Here is a 15,399-nt window from a genome sequence, read left to right as displayed (position 1 = left end):
AACAGTTGTATTAAAATAGCATACAACAGAAAATAATATAAAAATAGAAAACCTAAAGGGATCAAAACTTTTTCAGCAGCATACGAAACTTTATTGCACATTTCAAAACACGCTCTCAATTAGTAACAACAACATCAAAGACAACGAACAGTAAAATTATCGCTAACTAATTGTAAATAATATGTAAATTAAATTCACGACTTTTATATTTTGTACTTTTTAGGTAAGGATTATCTGATTAAGTTCACGCTAAAATTTAGTCGGTAATACATCCGGCAAAAGCATTTTTACCTTTTCATCCGCTTCAGTCTTAGTGCTCTAACGTCGTGCATTTTGAGTAATGTCTAATTTACTGATATGCAATTATTATTATTAAAGTGTAATTGATAATATTTAATTATAGGTTTGTTATGATCAGGCGTATTGTCATTTTCTTCTACAAGTTCATAATGGAGAGAAAGTAGTCAAAAAACAGAAATATATAAATATCAGATCTTATCTCAATGCTCAACTAACTTTAGCAATAACAAACATGTTAAAGTTCCGGTTAAGCAGAAAATGTGTTGCACCATTTGACAATTTTTAGATGACGTCATAACTTTAAACGTTAAAAATCTATTGTTAATGTTAAAAAGCTAAATAGCGAGCTGTCAAAAGTTTCAAATAAATATTTGATATTGACTTGAAAGCCTTCTTGATTTCTGACCTTCTTTGAGTTATAAACTCCTTCTAAGTTCAAGAAATATAGGATACTTAATCACCATAAATTATATAGTTAAATCTTTTCCGAAACACGCTGCATCCTATTAAATATTTCCTTGATTATCTCTAAGGATCTGTCACATTTGGGTTTTATCAGCTGAAATGAGCTTAAATATTTAATACAACATTTTTCACACTATGCATTAAGCTGATACCTTTCCATCCATTAAAAAAAATTGTGTACAAGACCAAATAATAGAAGTGAAAACTGCAAGAAACCGAGGTTAATAATTAAAAATAAATGTATTTGTTTCTTATATATTCAAAAATAAATAACATTAACAATATATATTATAATAAGAAATGTAATTAATAACTCGGGTAAATATTGTTCTGACTGTTTTTTAGTCAACTCGAGCCGCCGTTACTCAAACGATCGTGAAAGTTCAGTCTCATTCAATACTGACAAAAAAGTCCGCCTTATAAAGTTTTCACATCAATAATAATAACACATCAATTAATATTTTTAGCAGTTAAATAATCCATAATCAATATTATATGACAGTTGACACAACTTTAAATTTTTCAGTACTTCTTTTATATGGCCCTTGTTATAAAAACGTATACACATTGACAATTCTTTAAAATTAGACATTACTCATAGGTTATATAAACGTGAGATATAAACATTGAAATAAAATGATAGATAATTTATAATACATAACAAGAATATGAACAAATGTGTCGGTGTGTGTAATAACAAATAACCAATACAGAACCACCAGTTATGTAATTGTTCTATTACCTCTCTATTTATTTAATATATCTATTATCTTGAAAATTTCAAACGTATTGTGAAATAGAAAAAAAAAATGAAAGTAACAAAAAAAAACAAAAAATATACGTAAATATACTTTATTCAACGTAATGTTAAAATAAAACAAAATAATAGACGATAACAGATTGCTTTATTAACAAAAAATATATAATATATAGAAATAAAAAAATTAAAAAAACAACATTCTGCAATGCGGCCGAAAGTCGCAGTGGAAAATTTGTTTTTTAAACTTTAATATAGAATGTAAAAATTAAAAATAACCCATCGAACCGTTATATGATATTTAATATAAAATACATATGAATTAATAAGTAATAACTATTTACAAATACGTGTTAAGTTAATTTTAACATTAATATAACCAGTCTATAGTAAAGGCTATTTCACGAAACTTAGCATAGTGTTAGAAAAATTGATAATTAATTCTAAATAACTTAGCAGGCAATTACAAAAAGAACACTTACGTATGTGTTACGACATAGCCCAACATACGACTATTTACAATAGTCAAACGAAAATTGACATTATCGATAATGATAATCGATTTTTCAGAAGCGTCGATAGATACGGCGTAAATGAAAACGATTTTGTCATGAAACATCGCAAATGTCGTATGTAGAGTTATGCTAGAAAATATACGTATTTGTAAACTCATATGGTCAACGCACTAACCGATATTACCACCGAAGTCAAGTTAAAAAACAAAGTCTTAGAAAAAATTATTATTTATTTATTATGCGTTGTGTGTGCTTTATTATGACAGAATTTTTAATGGCACTAGAAAAGTGCATGAGATCATGATTATGCAAGAAACCAATTGCCTGCTGAAACAAAAGATGTTAAAACCAAATCTTATTACGAACGATTCATTAATATAAAGTATTTTAATCTGTATTTCAAGGTTATTTAAAAACAGAATTCAATGACTATTATTAAAGTGGAATGTAAAACATGACACTTTTATAATAGACATTATAATCGCAATAAGATTTGAATCTAATAATATACATTGCTCGAATTTGTTCAATAAGCAACTTAATATTAAACATTACATTAATATTCCTCCATATGTGTTCGACACTTCGTAAAAAGCTAAAAAAACCTACAAATTAACTCGGGCAGTATCTGTATTCCTATATTACAAATAAAAGATACATCGAAAATAACATCAATATTAATAATCATTTAAAATAAATAACAAATTACCAAAAAAAACTGTTAAAATAAAAATACCTACAATAAGACGTTTTGCTTACGTTGTGTAAATGTAGACTACACCTTTATAATCTTTTATTATCAATAAAAACTCTATAGCTATAATATATTTATATAATAATTATTATTTCATCGTCATTTCCGTTGATATCCAGACTACACGAAATTCGTCATTCATTGGCGTTCCCAAATATGTATAATATTCAAATCTTAGATACAACAAGATTTAATTACTATAACATTTTATTTCCCAGTTTGTTATTGTATAAAACACAAGTTCTTACAGTATAAATATCAATACTGAATTAATTTTTTGACAACATAATAATATAACGTTAACGCGTTTAATTTAACACGCATATTAACCGTTTGGTTGTGGTGATTTTTAAGCGTCTTATTTGTGGCTGAATAAAGTTGCAAATGGAAAAGCATTAAGTTAGACCGCAACTAAAACGAAACAGTTTTATAAAAACAAGGCCCCAATTGAAAAATCGTGTACTCCAAGACAAATATTTTCCGACGTAGCTCATTCATACCTCGAATCGAATTAAATAAACATTTCAGTTGTACGTACATAAATAGCATAACAGTCTCAATGTACATACATACATTATAAATACAGTAACAATAACGAATGAGCTTCGTGTCAATGTCGCGACCTGAGAAAACGTTTATTATCCGTGTGTGTAGTCTAATACGTTGTCTAAAGAAAATAATTCTTTGTATAAAGCTGGGAAAACGTGATGGGGATGGGCTGTCTTGAAGCGGCAGAGAGCCTCCAAATGCATCAGCGATAGTTCTCTGTAAAGTAATATATTATTGTAAATAAACAAATATTTAAGGATTTGGAAACAAATTATTGGAAAAAGCTTAGATCATTTATACGTCTAGATAGACTGTGAAAACGTCGAAAAAAATTGGGTTTACAGTTGGTATCTATGTCGAGCAATGCACGCACACACTAACACAAAGTGGCTCTATTTAGACGTATAAATTATGTATGGTAAAAAGCATCGGTTTGGAAGTCACGTGATATATTTATGTCAATAACGTATCCTATGCATAAAAAAATATGATATCATCCCCACTATCTGGATGTGTGGCGTTTCTTTCACGTACAACCAAGTTGTGGAATGATCATACTTTTGCGGGGTTTCCAGGATGAAACGACATGGCTACCTTCAAAGGCCGGCAACGCACCTGTGATGTTGCAAGAGAATGTGAGCGGCGGTGATCACTTAACATCAGCTGACCCGTACGCTGGTTTGTCCTCTCTTCCATAAAAAAAGTAGGAAAATACAAAATATTATAAAATTATTGTCATCTTTTAAAAAAGTATACCATAACAAAAGTACATGATCCACTTAGCTAATGCAAAGTTGGGATTACACAGACGAAATGAGCCTGATTAATTATAATATATATATATTCGAAGCCATCTTAGCCAGTATGAAAAGTGTGATTTTTAGCCAGTTTAAAGTCATTAATCGTAATCGTTACGAATGATAATTTGTAGATTTATCGATCATCTCAGACAGTAAAAACTTACACTGATTGTATTTTTAAGTCGGCATAAAGTTGAAACTCACAGGACGTAACTGTATAAATAATATATAAGGTGTGATTCAAAGCCAGAATATTAATTGCTGAAAATCTTAGCCAGTGAAAAGTTACTCATCAAACGTTATCAATCATCGATTGTCTAAAGTTTAATTCCAAGCCGACTTAAAGTTGAAACTTACCGAAAGTAACTGTCATAAATAGGTGTGTGTGATTCTTAGCCAGAATTGGTGATAATCTTAGCCAGTGAAAAGTTAGTCATCAAACGTAATTATCATCGATTGTAAAGTGTGTCTTAATGCGCTTTTAAACTTACCTGAACGTTGGTATCTTGGCCAGGAGCGTGTCGAGCACTGTGACGTCACCCTTGATTGGCGCATGGTTGGTCTCGATCTCGTGGCGCATTGCAGCCATCGACATGTTGAACAGACATTGTATCTCTGAGTTGCCGCGCACGCCGTGTCGCTCTGCAATATTATAAATTACGACTTTACTCAACTTCTAACTTTTAGCTCAACATTTTCCGAAAATATGGTAGATTCAGTAATTTAAAAGAAATGTTGATAGTGACGATTCAAAAGCGCCTAATTGAATAAAAATTTTTTGAGTTCTACAAGCATAGGTTGGAAATAAATAAGCTGTGTTAGAATTCAATTATTATCATCATAACAATAGTACCTCAGAATAAAATAATGAGGAATTATGTTTTTATTTCATTGCTGGCTTCATTGAATTGTTACATATACAACCATTATTGAAGTAAAAGTTTTAAAACCGGACTATGGTGAAACTTAATTAAAAAATTAAGACTAAAATTAACATGAAAGTTATTATGATTTAATTTTTTGTTTAATAAATGTTGATTTTTACAAAAAATTATCTATTTTTAATACGATTAACCTGAATTAACTTCTATTAAAATTCTTCAAAGAAGGCTTAGACTCGTTTTAAAAAAAACATTTTCCAGTGACTTTGAAATCGTCGGGAATCCCCAAACCCTGCTTCGGTCCCTATTAGCTTAAGTTATTATACTACAAATGCTCGTTTAGTATAAGATTGGAAAATAGCATCCCCTTGATAAACAATACCTACCTGGCCACAGCAATACAAGGCTCTGATATAAAGCCAGTTCAGTCTCAGTCAGTTTGAGTCTTGCGATCGACTTCGCGACGTCGAATATACCCGACACAAGCGCCATGTCGCGTGGGTCACTGAAATATAAAAAAAAAATATTAGAACGCAAATAACACATATCTAAACTCACTATTATTTAAGAACAGACAAATCTGTACTGGACACGCATTTAGGAGTATTAAAAACTGATGGGAAGGCAATGGACTAGTGTTGGGATGTTGAAATTTGTGATATTCTTTTTCTATTTCTTGAACAACCAATTATCAGTGGGAGACTCCTTTGCACAGAATGCCGTCTAGATTATCGTTACCACAACGGCGCCTATTTCTGACGTGAAGTAGTAATGTGTAAGCATTACTGTGTTTCGGTCTGTAGGGCGCCGTAACTAGTGAAATTACTGGGCAAATGAGACTTAACATATTATGTCTCAAGGTGATGAGCGCAGATGTAGTGCCGCTCAGAATTTTGGGGGTTTTTCAAGAGTCCTGAACGGCACTGCATTGTAATAGGCAGGGCGCATCAATTACAATCAGCTGAACGTCCTGCTCATCTCGCCCCAGTTATTCCAAATATAAAACTTACCTATGTCACTCCAGAATTACGTGACAGGGAGAAGTAATTTTACACTAGGAGTAACTTTACACTGCGTTTATTAATAAAACAGTAATAGTTTTAAATTATGATAAACGTCAAACTAACCGTGCATGTACACATTCCCTGATGGGGAGAATCACGTCTCCGTATAAAACCTGATCTCTGTTGATGTCAATTAGCCGCGAGAGACGAACTATGGCCAGCTCAAAGGATCCTGTAACAATTAATTTGGATTTAATAAAACAAGAACCATTTGTATATTAAAAGGCATAAAAGGCATTTAATTTCTCAAAATTGATTCCTTTAGAATTCTTTTTGATGTCTTTTCTAATAACTACTAGATACTACTATATTATAAGAGGATGTAAATTGTATAATCTAATAAGAAGTTTATATACTACCCGCTTTGTACGTCGCTTTGGTACGGTGTGCAAAACAATCATCACTAGTACATTACTGTTAATAAATAAACAACGATTTATTTTTTCAGTATTATAGATTGATGTATAGGTAACAAAGCTAAAATGTGATGATATTATTATTATTTGATGAAAAATCCATGAAAGAATCTGGGTTTAGTAATATAAGTATTTATTGTTCTGGCAGTACTATTATATCGACACAGAACAACATAAACTACAGAATTGTTTACAACAAAAGTCAACACGTAACAATGAAAACTTTAACAACAGCAGGAAAATATCACAACTGCTTAAATATAACTTACGGTAATGAAACTGCAAACCGTACTGATGCAACAGATCGAGCGCCAGAGGGCGAAAGGGGGTACGGGAGGGGGCTTCACGTTTCAGCGAGGACCAGAGATAATGGCGCCTGTGTCTAAGGCATATACTACCACCCCAATGTAAAGACAATGTGTACTTGTTTCAAACTGAACTATACCGTGATTGAATATCTAATATATAAAATTCTCGTGTCATGGTGTTAAACATTGAACTCCTCCGAAACGGCTTGACCGATTCTCATAAAATTTTGAGTGCATATTGGGTAGGTCTGAGAATCGGACAACATTTTTCATCCCCCTCAGTGATAAAGGTGATCCAAAAAAATTTTTATTTTTATTTTTTTGACATTTTGTTTATTTGTTTGATTATGAGTCGGCATTAAAAAATACATACAACTTCATTATTTTCACCCATCTACGATCAACAGTTACTTTTGTATCGCGATTTTAATATCGGCAATACAACGTTTGCTGGGTCAGCTAGTCTTAATATAATATATAAATACTATTTTAAAGATCCGTTACCTGATTTCAGCAGTAGGATCTGGTCATCTTGACTGAGCTTCATAAAGCCTGGTATGAGTTTAGCGAACTCTATGATGTTCTGTATAATGGCGGTCAGCTTGCCTGCGCAATCCAGCCACATCTCCTCATACGTCATTGAATTGTAGAACAATAATCTGAAAAAGATGTAAGTAAGTATACTCGTTATGTGTCATCAGGCGAATATTTCGTAACTATTACAGATATCAAAAAAACTTTAAGCAGATATTGAAACTACGTTACCTAATCAATGAAATGACATCAATAACTTTTTTAAATCAAATGAGAATTATCCAAAATGATACGGCCGATACTTAATTCCGCCAATATTTGTCCTTAAACAATGCGACACGTGCTTCGCCTCTACACGAGGCATCCTCAGGAGATGTTGACTCGACAAACTCTGGCACGAGACTCGTTGAAAAACTCAAAACATTTGGACTCCCCAAACATTTAGTATGAGATTAGTAGAAAGGTGATCATCGCACATCAAGGACGTCACTTCAAACGTCTGGTTGGAATACAAAATTTTGTACTTACTAAGAAATAAATATTATTCAATTTAATAAAAAAATTTAATACTTTGTTGGGCTTATAAGCCTTTAATATAAGTACTTATCTAAAATAATCTTTAAAATAAGGAAACTAAAACTGTCTACAGAGTATTTCCAGTACGATACAACATGATCTTTAAAAAAAACGCGTATATCCAAATTAAAGGCCGGCAATGGTCCTGAGATTCCTCTGGTGTTGCATATGAACTTAAATATTTGTCTCTTTTTACTGTCGCTTTTTTATTTCATCGACTTTCAAATCACAACGATGCTAAAGAAGTTTTTACTCCAAAAATATCTAATAATACTACAAATTTTACATCATATCAGAACTTATTGCATTTTGGCTCAAAGATTTTCATCTTCTTTGTATGAAATATATACTTACTTAGGCACATCCGGTGGTTTTCTAAACATTTCGTGAATATATTCCAACTTAGTATTTGTGTTAGCGTGAGCTTCAGCCAAACTCTTCACCAGCACCTTACTGATGTCACCTTCAGCTGAAACATTCATACATTTAAAACATGCTGTTCAACTATCCACCTCTTAGATAACTTATACGGCTAGAAAGACTGTGTCAGCTGTGAACACGTCAATAAAATAGAGGCGAGCTGTTAGCCTCTATTTTCAGCAACGCATGTACAAACTGACTGACGTATAGTGTGTGTAAGACACAGCTGTCACGCACGCTAAAGTAATAAACCTGGCCCGTTGTCTAAAAGCGAGCATCTTGCACCTCTATGTAGAGATCTAGACGTATAAATTGTCTAAGGTCCAGTATTAGGACAGGATATACGCTATAAGGGTACCACAGAGGTCTACACACCAGACAGTACTGAGCAAGCAATATATGTGTAAAACATTACTGGGCTAATTATATTATATACAATTTGTCTCAAGTTGACGAACGAAACGTTGCCCAGAATTTTGTGTATTTAAGAAAATCCTGTGCTGCACTGTATTGTAGTGGGCAGGTCGTATCACTAACATAAGGCTGGCCTGACACAACCGAAATGGCTCTCTGGATTCATAATCTAAATTCCGGCACTTTGCCTCACACATATCTTAAAAATTTTGATTGATCAGTAGTCCCGTGATTCCCGGCACATGCAGACGTCCTTATGGAAAAGGAATTAAGACTAATTGCTTTGCTTTATATGTGTGGTGTTCTATTAAAATGTATGAGAATACGCGCGTTATAAAATCATCATCTAAAATATCCGATCCGGTATTCAGGACGCTCGTCAGTGTCGTTTTTACAGATCGATCTGACAAATTTATAACCTGAAAAAATCGGACGTGTCTGGAGCATATTGGTATTGTATGGTTTTCCGGGCGTTCTGATTTAATAATATGAATTCAGATTATGAATCCAGAGAGTCATTCCGGATGTGTGTGGCCAGCCTAATACCGATAAGACTCATAATAACACATTTTCTTATAAAAAAAAAATATAAAGACGGAAATCATATGTAATCATAATTGTTACGCAGTCTCTATGTATTTTTATGAAATAAATAACATTACAAATTTTAAGCCTAAAGAAAATGACGCAGTAACCTCTTAGTTGCTTAAGCACTGCACAGACGTACCAACTTGAGTTGAGCAGTTTTACAGTTTGCAAGTTGTAGCGTTTTTCAATAGGCCACATTGGATGGAAATATAGAATTGTTAAGTATTATTATAAGCTTCCAGATTCAGAACCAAATCTGTAGAATTTTATATTTATTTGTACATAAATTACAATACTTGAAAAAAAGCAATTATTAGTTTTTGAATCTTCATATAATACGAAAAAGCTTCACTACAAATTGCTTCGTCTACACAGCCCTTAATACGCCCAGTGCAACGCAGTGACCACAATACCAAAACATGATCTTACTATCCACAATGGACAATAGAAGTAAGGCAGAACAAAACTTTAATTGTAAATTACTTTTAATATTTGACTTTCACTTTATTCTGTCATTTAAGAAATTTTATTTTTAGTGTAACTGCGGTAACAGCGTTACATTAAACGCATATAGGTATAATATATTTATAACACATTACTAAAGATACACAGAGAAATAAAACAACTACATTTTGTTCTCTAATTACAAAAACAAATAATAATCTAGCAATGTAAACAAACTTAAGGAAACATAAAAACTACAACTATTTACTCCGGCCTTCAACTTATTGAAAATAAAAATGAGCATAACTAAAAACCACCTTAAGCTTTCAACAAATATTTTTCATTAGAAAAATTTGGAGATTTTTTACCTACCTACCTTTACCCTACGATTTGCTATACGTTCGTCATATCTTAAGGATAACAGAACAAAATATGTTACCGTTTACGTAAATGCATGTGACAACCGCTTCACTTGCGAACTTGAAACAAAAGTAAAGGGCAACAACCATAACATATTTAAGATATTTCGTCCATAAACGTTTACTAGTAGCATTGATTGCTTACGATCAAGTATTCTACTATAGTAATTTAATCAAAAGTTGAGTATTAAGGGGTATTAAAACACGAATGGGGTTGTGTGTGAGTGTTTTAATACCTAATTATCTACAGTTGCATACAAGACTTTATCTACAACCACAATATGAATCCTCTATAAAAGATTTTGAAACAGTTAGCTTACTGCTAACATTAAAAAAAGCCAGTCCTAGTAACCATAATATCATCCAAAGGAGTGTTATAATGAAATCGGATGATATAATGTTGTACTGAATTTCATTACAGCACTCGTTTGGATGATATTGTAATGGTTATTAGGATATTGAGTGTTTTAATGTTGGCAATAAGCTAACTGTTTTAGAATCTTTAATTTTAAAGCATGGGTGTAGATAAAAATTGTAAACACGGAACAACGTTCAATGCATACGGATGTCAATTCGTCTATTAGAACTTTAACATATCACAAAGAGTAAATACTCACATTTTAGTGTCAAAAAACAATGCGGTACGTTATAATTACTGAAGTATGTGTCAGATAGCAAATGTTGACAGTTGTTTGTACATAATGGTTGAATTGTTAATAAAATTTATCTATAATTATATAAAAGTATGGTAGTCGAATCGATTATTCTTTTAGGTACATGCCTAGCGGTTTGTTGGCGTAAGTAAACTACTAAATTCTTGAAAGGATTTCTACTGGTAGCAATTTTGTTTAGTTTAAAGTGATTTTGTTTGAATTACTTTCCTTTTGTTCCAGCCTGCCTTCTACCCTGTTGCTTACTACTCCCTGTCATTCCGTATCCCCTAATCCTTATAAATGCAAGCAAATACACGCAGAACAATGAGGTACTCTATCAAATGTTAAATAAACCTTAAACAATTTACACGTCTAGATACAGCTTGCTCTTGCTGCTAGACAGTCCATGAAAACAGGCCAGGTTTAAGCCAGCAAGACAAGCTACGTCTTACACTCAATTCGCATGTCACTTTGTTTTAGTGTGCGTGCATTGCTCAAAATAGAGGTTAAAAGCCAACCTCAATTTTTTTCACAACGTATTCACAGCTGTCACAGTTTATCTGGACGTATAAATGATCTAAGATATAAACTGCATTCGCTTATGTGGCTACTGAGAGCTTACATCTCATGTATGACGGTGTCGAGTGCGAGTGATAGCGGTACTGCTAAGAAATTTGGATTAAAAAACATAAAATTTTAGTATATTTTGAATATATTTTATATTATATAATATTCTTCATTTTTTTTTTGGTCGAGTTCGATATCTTGTAAAAAATGAAATACATTGTAATAGTTTGTTCAGTGAAATTAAGCGCTGAATACTTTAATTTTCGTTAGGCATTTTGACAGATAGATATCGCTAATGCAAACATTAATACATTCAAATAACAGAGTTGCAATCATATAATAAAAACGTATAAACAATATTTATTATTTCAGGAAGATGACAGCGGTTGCCATTACGTATGCATCACCAAAAAAGGTTTTGTATTGAAAAAACTAAATAATGCCCACAAATAAACGTATATTAGTCTGCATTTGTTACAAGTCCGATCTGTATTTAGATTAAAAAGGCTTTAAAAGTAAAGAGAATTAATTTTAATGGTTTCTTTATCGTTGTAATTAAAAATCAGTAACGCAATAATGTGAAAGCCGGATGTAAAAGTTGATTTGACAAACAAAATATACAAAATAAATATAAATAACTACTCTACAATACTCTACTCTTTGTGTAAGGGTACAATTTCACAACTAATTGAAATAAAACTATATTTAAGTGTGTTGAATGCAAGATATTGAAGGCCATAAAAACCGGTTGACCGGAATTTCCGTATATTCTGGAAATCCGTATATTCTGACAGAAGAGAGACTTCAACACATATCTATGGTATTTTAACCATTGAAGATGCTTGTCTTACTTTTTACTCTGAAAATGGAACATTTTGTGGCAGACTGTCCAAAACTTTAAAAGAAAACATGGCCACCCAAGTAGCTCTGACAACGAGTAATCAGTAGATGAAAATATAATTAAATTAAATTACATTATGTAAAATTGTGTCAATATTATTATTATTATCAAACTCAGGGTTAATCTCTAAGTTTCTTTCAATCAATGAGGGATTTAAATCTCACTTTATATATAGACCACAAAAGATATTCGGGAAAGTAGCAAATCTAAAATCTCTATTTTTTTAGCATTTTAAAGTCTGTGCAAAGTGACATATCCTTACTAAATCCACTGAATATTTTCGTCTTATTTTTAGGAGGATTTTAAAAGAGGATACTTAATAATTAATATGTGTAGGTTCGACTTTTGCACCTCCTAAAGAAAATAAATAATAATAGATATATATTACATGTCAACTTGCTGACAAAAAAATCTTAATATACGTGTGTTTTATTAAAAAGGTGCTGAGACAAGAGTAAAAACAATTGCTTGCTACGGATTGAGCTTGAGTTGTATTCGCACGTGGCCAGTAAATTAACTTTAACTAACTTTAATTAACTGACGAGTGCAAAAAATATCTTAACAAGGCTCTAATATTAAACAAATGTTTTGCGGTAAAAAATTTAATGAAACTAATGCCAGTAATAGGTACAGATGCAAGCTCTTGATTTAATACGTAAAATGGATAACGATGCAAAAAAATCAGAAGCATTACGCTAACGGTCGTAAAAGGCAACTCACAAGGCAAGTCATCATTTGAAGAGCTGGAGCCAGCCTGTCTCCGGGAAACAGCATTGGGATTCACCATTCCCATACCAATATTCATATTCATGGGGTCCATCAATCTGTTTGACGACTCTTCAGGACTCAATTCTTCGCAGACTGAATTCTGACTGACTAAAACTGAATTCTGCATGTCCATCGAACTCTGAATCGTCGGACTGTTCAAGAACGTCGTCGAATCGACGTAGCTCGCGACGAGATTGTCGACGCCCATCGTTGTTTCAGGTTTTATCTCTTGTTTTATGTTTATTACGCCGCTTGATATAGATACAGGGGATTGTATTCGCTCTTCGTATCTGTCGTACTGTCGTTCCATTTGTCGCGTCGGATTTGGTGACGATGTCGGCGGCGTCGGTCGAATTGTTGTCGACTTTTGCTGTTCCTCTGATTGTTAGTACAATTTTAGTTAGTCTTACTATCTATACATTTTATTGAATGGCATACAATCAAACAATGTAAATACATAAGTAAGTATATATAGCTTAGAACCTATATTATTCCTTCCTAATAAAATTTCACATCGTCTCGATATAGTTAAGTTTACTAAAGGGCTGACAATATATTATAGGAGATTATGTCTTACATTTACAACAGTCCAAACAAGAAAATTGTAATAATGTGAACATGAACGAAAACTTGACTCGACTCAAAAAAAAAAGGAAATAGAAATAGCAAAAAAGCTAAGGTTTTAGGTAAGTTTATGCTAAGTGTGTTAAAGTATTTTAATTCCAATTATCTCAGACACATTAGTATTAAAATTCTTATCTCTATAATAAATATCCTTTGGTTAGCAACGAAATCAGATACATCTATCGAAATATAAAACCGAAATCTAATTCAATAGACGAAATACCTATATGTTCATTAAATAAGACAGAAATTTTATGAATTCTAGAAACAGCGTATTTATATAAAAATGCATCTTGAATATGTAGTAAACTGCCTAAATATAGTATCTCCCTAATTAGGTCAGTCTTAAGCCACGAAATATGTGTCACAATTGTTTGTGTCAAGAACCTAGCAATGTCGTAGTCGGTCGAGATATCGATTCAAAATTGATTGATTATTAAACTAGTATAAACTGCTTTTGATTGGTTAACTAAACCATTGATTCCAATGACGTATTTATCAAGGTTTTTACTTCGTTCGCCAAGGATTCAACCCTATTATCATACTGTCAGCCCTTTTCTTTATCATTAATGAAAAACTCACCGTTCCCAATGAAATCTGTGTCAAGAAACGGCGTCTGCTTTGGCTCGTACGTCGTAGAGTCGACGTAATCGGCCGATACGTCGTACTGTTGTGGCTGCTGTGTGTGTATTCCGCTCATATTTGTCGCAAGCGGCGCCGTATTGTTGTACCCGTACGACGAAAGTGGAGACCCGTAGTTGGGGTAGCTGGAACGTTAAATGATTTTGTTAATATGGGGCGTGGCCTTAGTGTGAGCGATTTATTTTGACATCAATTAGTTTTAGTCTGAATATTAATTAATCGACCTCGTTAGAGTCATGTATGTATGAGCGTAAGTGTCACCTGATGGTATGTGATTACCGCCGTCTATGCTCTCTTGAAATAAAAGAGGAATCACATGAATGTTGCTGATCTTTTATCATCATATTGAGCTTTAATAAGAGAAAGTGGCAAGAAACTCATTGCCACTCTTTACTTAATATAATCATTAATCAATATTTACAGCATGACGCCTTTTTAAAGGGATACTTATTACATCGCCTCAATTTTTTTTTCTTTCTATAATGGTCACCTGATTGTATGTAAGCACAAATAAACAAGACCACAGTTGTCATTATAAAGCGTCCAGTAAACGTACATATAAATTCGAAAACCGAAAACACATTGGTAGCTGGCGGGCGAGAATCGAACCCACAGACTTACAATAATATTTTAATAAATTCTCAAAAGCGAAGTTTCACTGTCCTGCAAGCTATATTAAAAAAAAACTCACGTCTATTATCTGATCTTTAACTTAAGATAATTAAAGCTTAATGAAAATATATCTAATAAGATACTGTGATAACAAATACTCGATCAATAATTTAATAGAAATAAAACATAGATTCATAATTCAATTTATCAATTTAACTGTTAATAGCTTCCTGCAATTCATTATGAACTAACGGCTATTAATTACGTATACGATACATTACGCAGCTTCAATCGAATCCTTTACAAAAACCGCGTACCGCTATTCGATACAAGATGTCGTTACTAAACCCGTTAGTAACTGTTATGACAATGAGGCATTGCAATGAATTGCGAGAAGGTAACTGTTCAATGCGACAGCGAAAGCGTCT

At 32.5% G+C, this 15,399-nt stretch overlaps 1 protein-coding gene and 1 long non-coding RNA gene across 10 annotated transcripts in view; one reads left to right on the top strand and one right to left on the bottom strand.

The window, feature by feature from the left end:
• Positions 1-1,651: 1,651 nt before the first annotated feature.
• LOC126968307 (probable nuclear hormone receptor HR3) overlaps positions 1,652-15,399 on the bottom strand; it is a 146,132-nt gene continuing 132,384 nt past the window's right edge. For 8 of the 9 annotated variants that reach the window (XM_050813243.1, XM_050813237.1, XM_050813242.1 and 5 more), the window contains 8 exons: positions 14,300-14,484; positions 13,046-13,471; positions 8,274-8,388; positions 7,314-7,468; positions 6,149-6,257; positions 5,408-5,526; positions 4,632-4,782; positions 1,652-3,556 (listed from right to left, as the gene is read on the bottom strand). In XM_050813243.1, the coding sequence (XP_050669200.1) occupies positions 3,430-3,556; positions 4,632-4,782; positions 5,408-5,526; positions 6,149-6,257; positions 7,314-7,468; positions 8,274-8,388; positions 13,046-13,471; positions 14,300-14,484 (1,387 nt within the window). In that variant the 3' untranslated portion in view covers positions 1,652-3,429. The remainder of the gene's footprint in view (positions 3,557-4,631; positions 4,783-5,407; positions 5,527-6,148; positions 6,258-7,313; positions 7,469-8,273; positions 8,389-13,045; positions 13,472-14,299; positions 14,485-15,399) is intronic. The other variant, XM_050813244.1, reaches the window with a different exon arrangement.
• Positions 10,677-12,368, top strand: LOC126968363 (uncharacterized). The gene is made up of 3 exons (XR_007730189.1): positions 10,677-11,001; positions 11,098-11,186; positions 11,797-12,368. It is a non-coding gene; the product is annotated as an uncharacterized LOC126968363 (long non-coding RNA).

Source organism: Leptidea sinapis, chromosome 15, assembly GCF_905404315.1.
Source record: "Leptidea sinapis chromosome 15, ilLepSina1.1, whole genome shotgun sequence".
Lineage (NCBI taxonomy): Eukaryota > Metazoa > Arthropoda > Insecta > Lepidoptera > Pieridae > Leptidea > Leptidea sinapis.
Note: the sequence above shows the minus strand (reverse complement) of the source record. Positions and strands in the feature narration are given on the sequence as shown.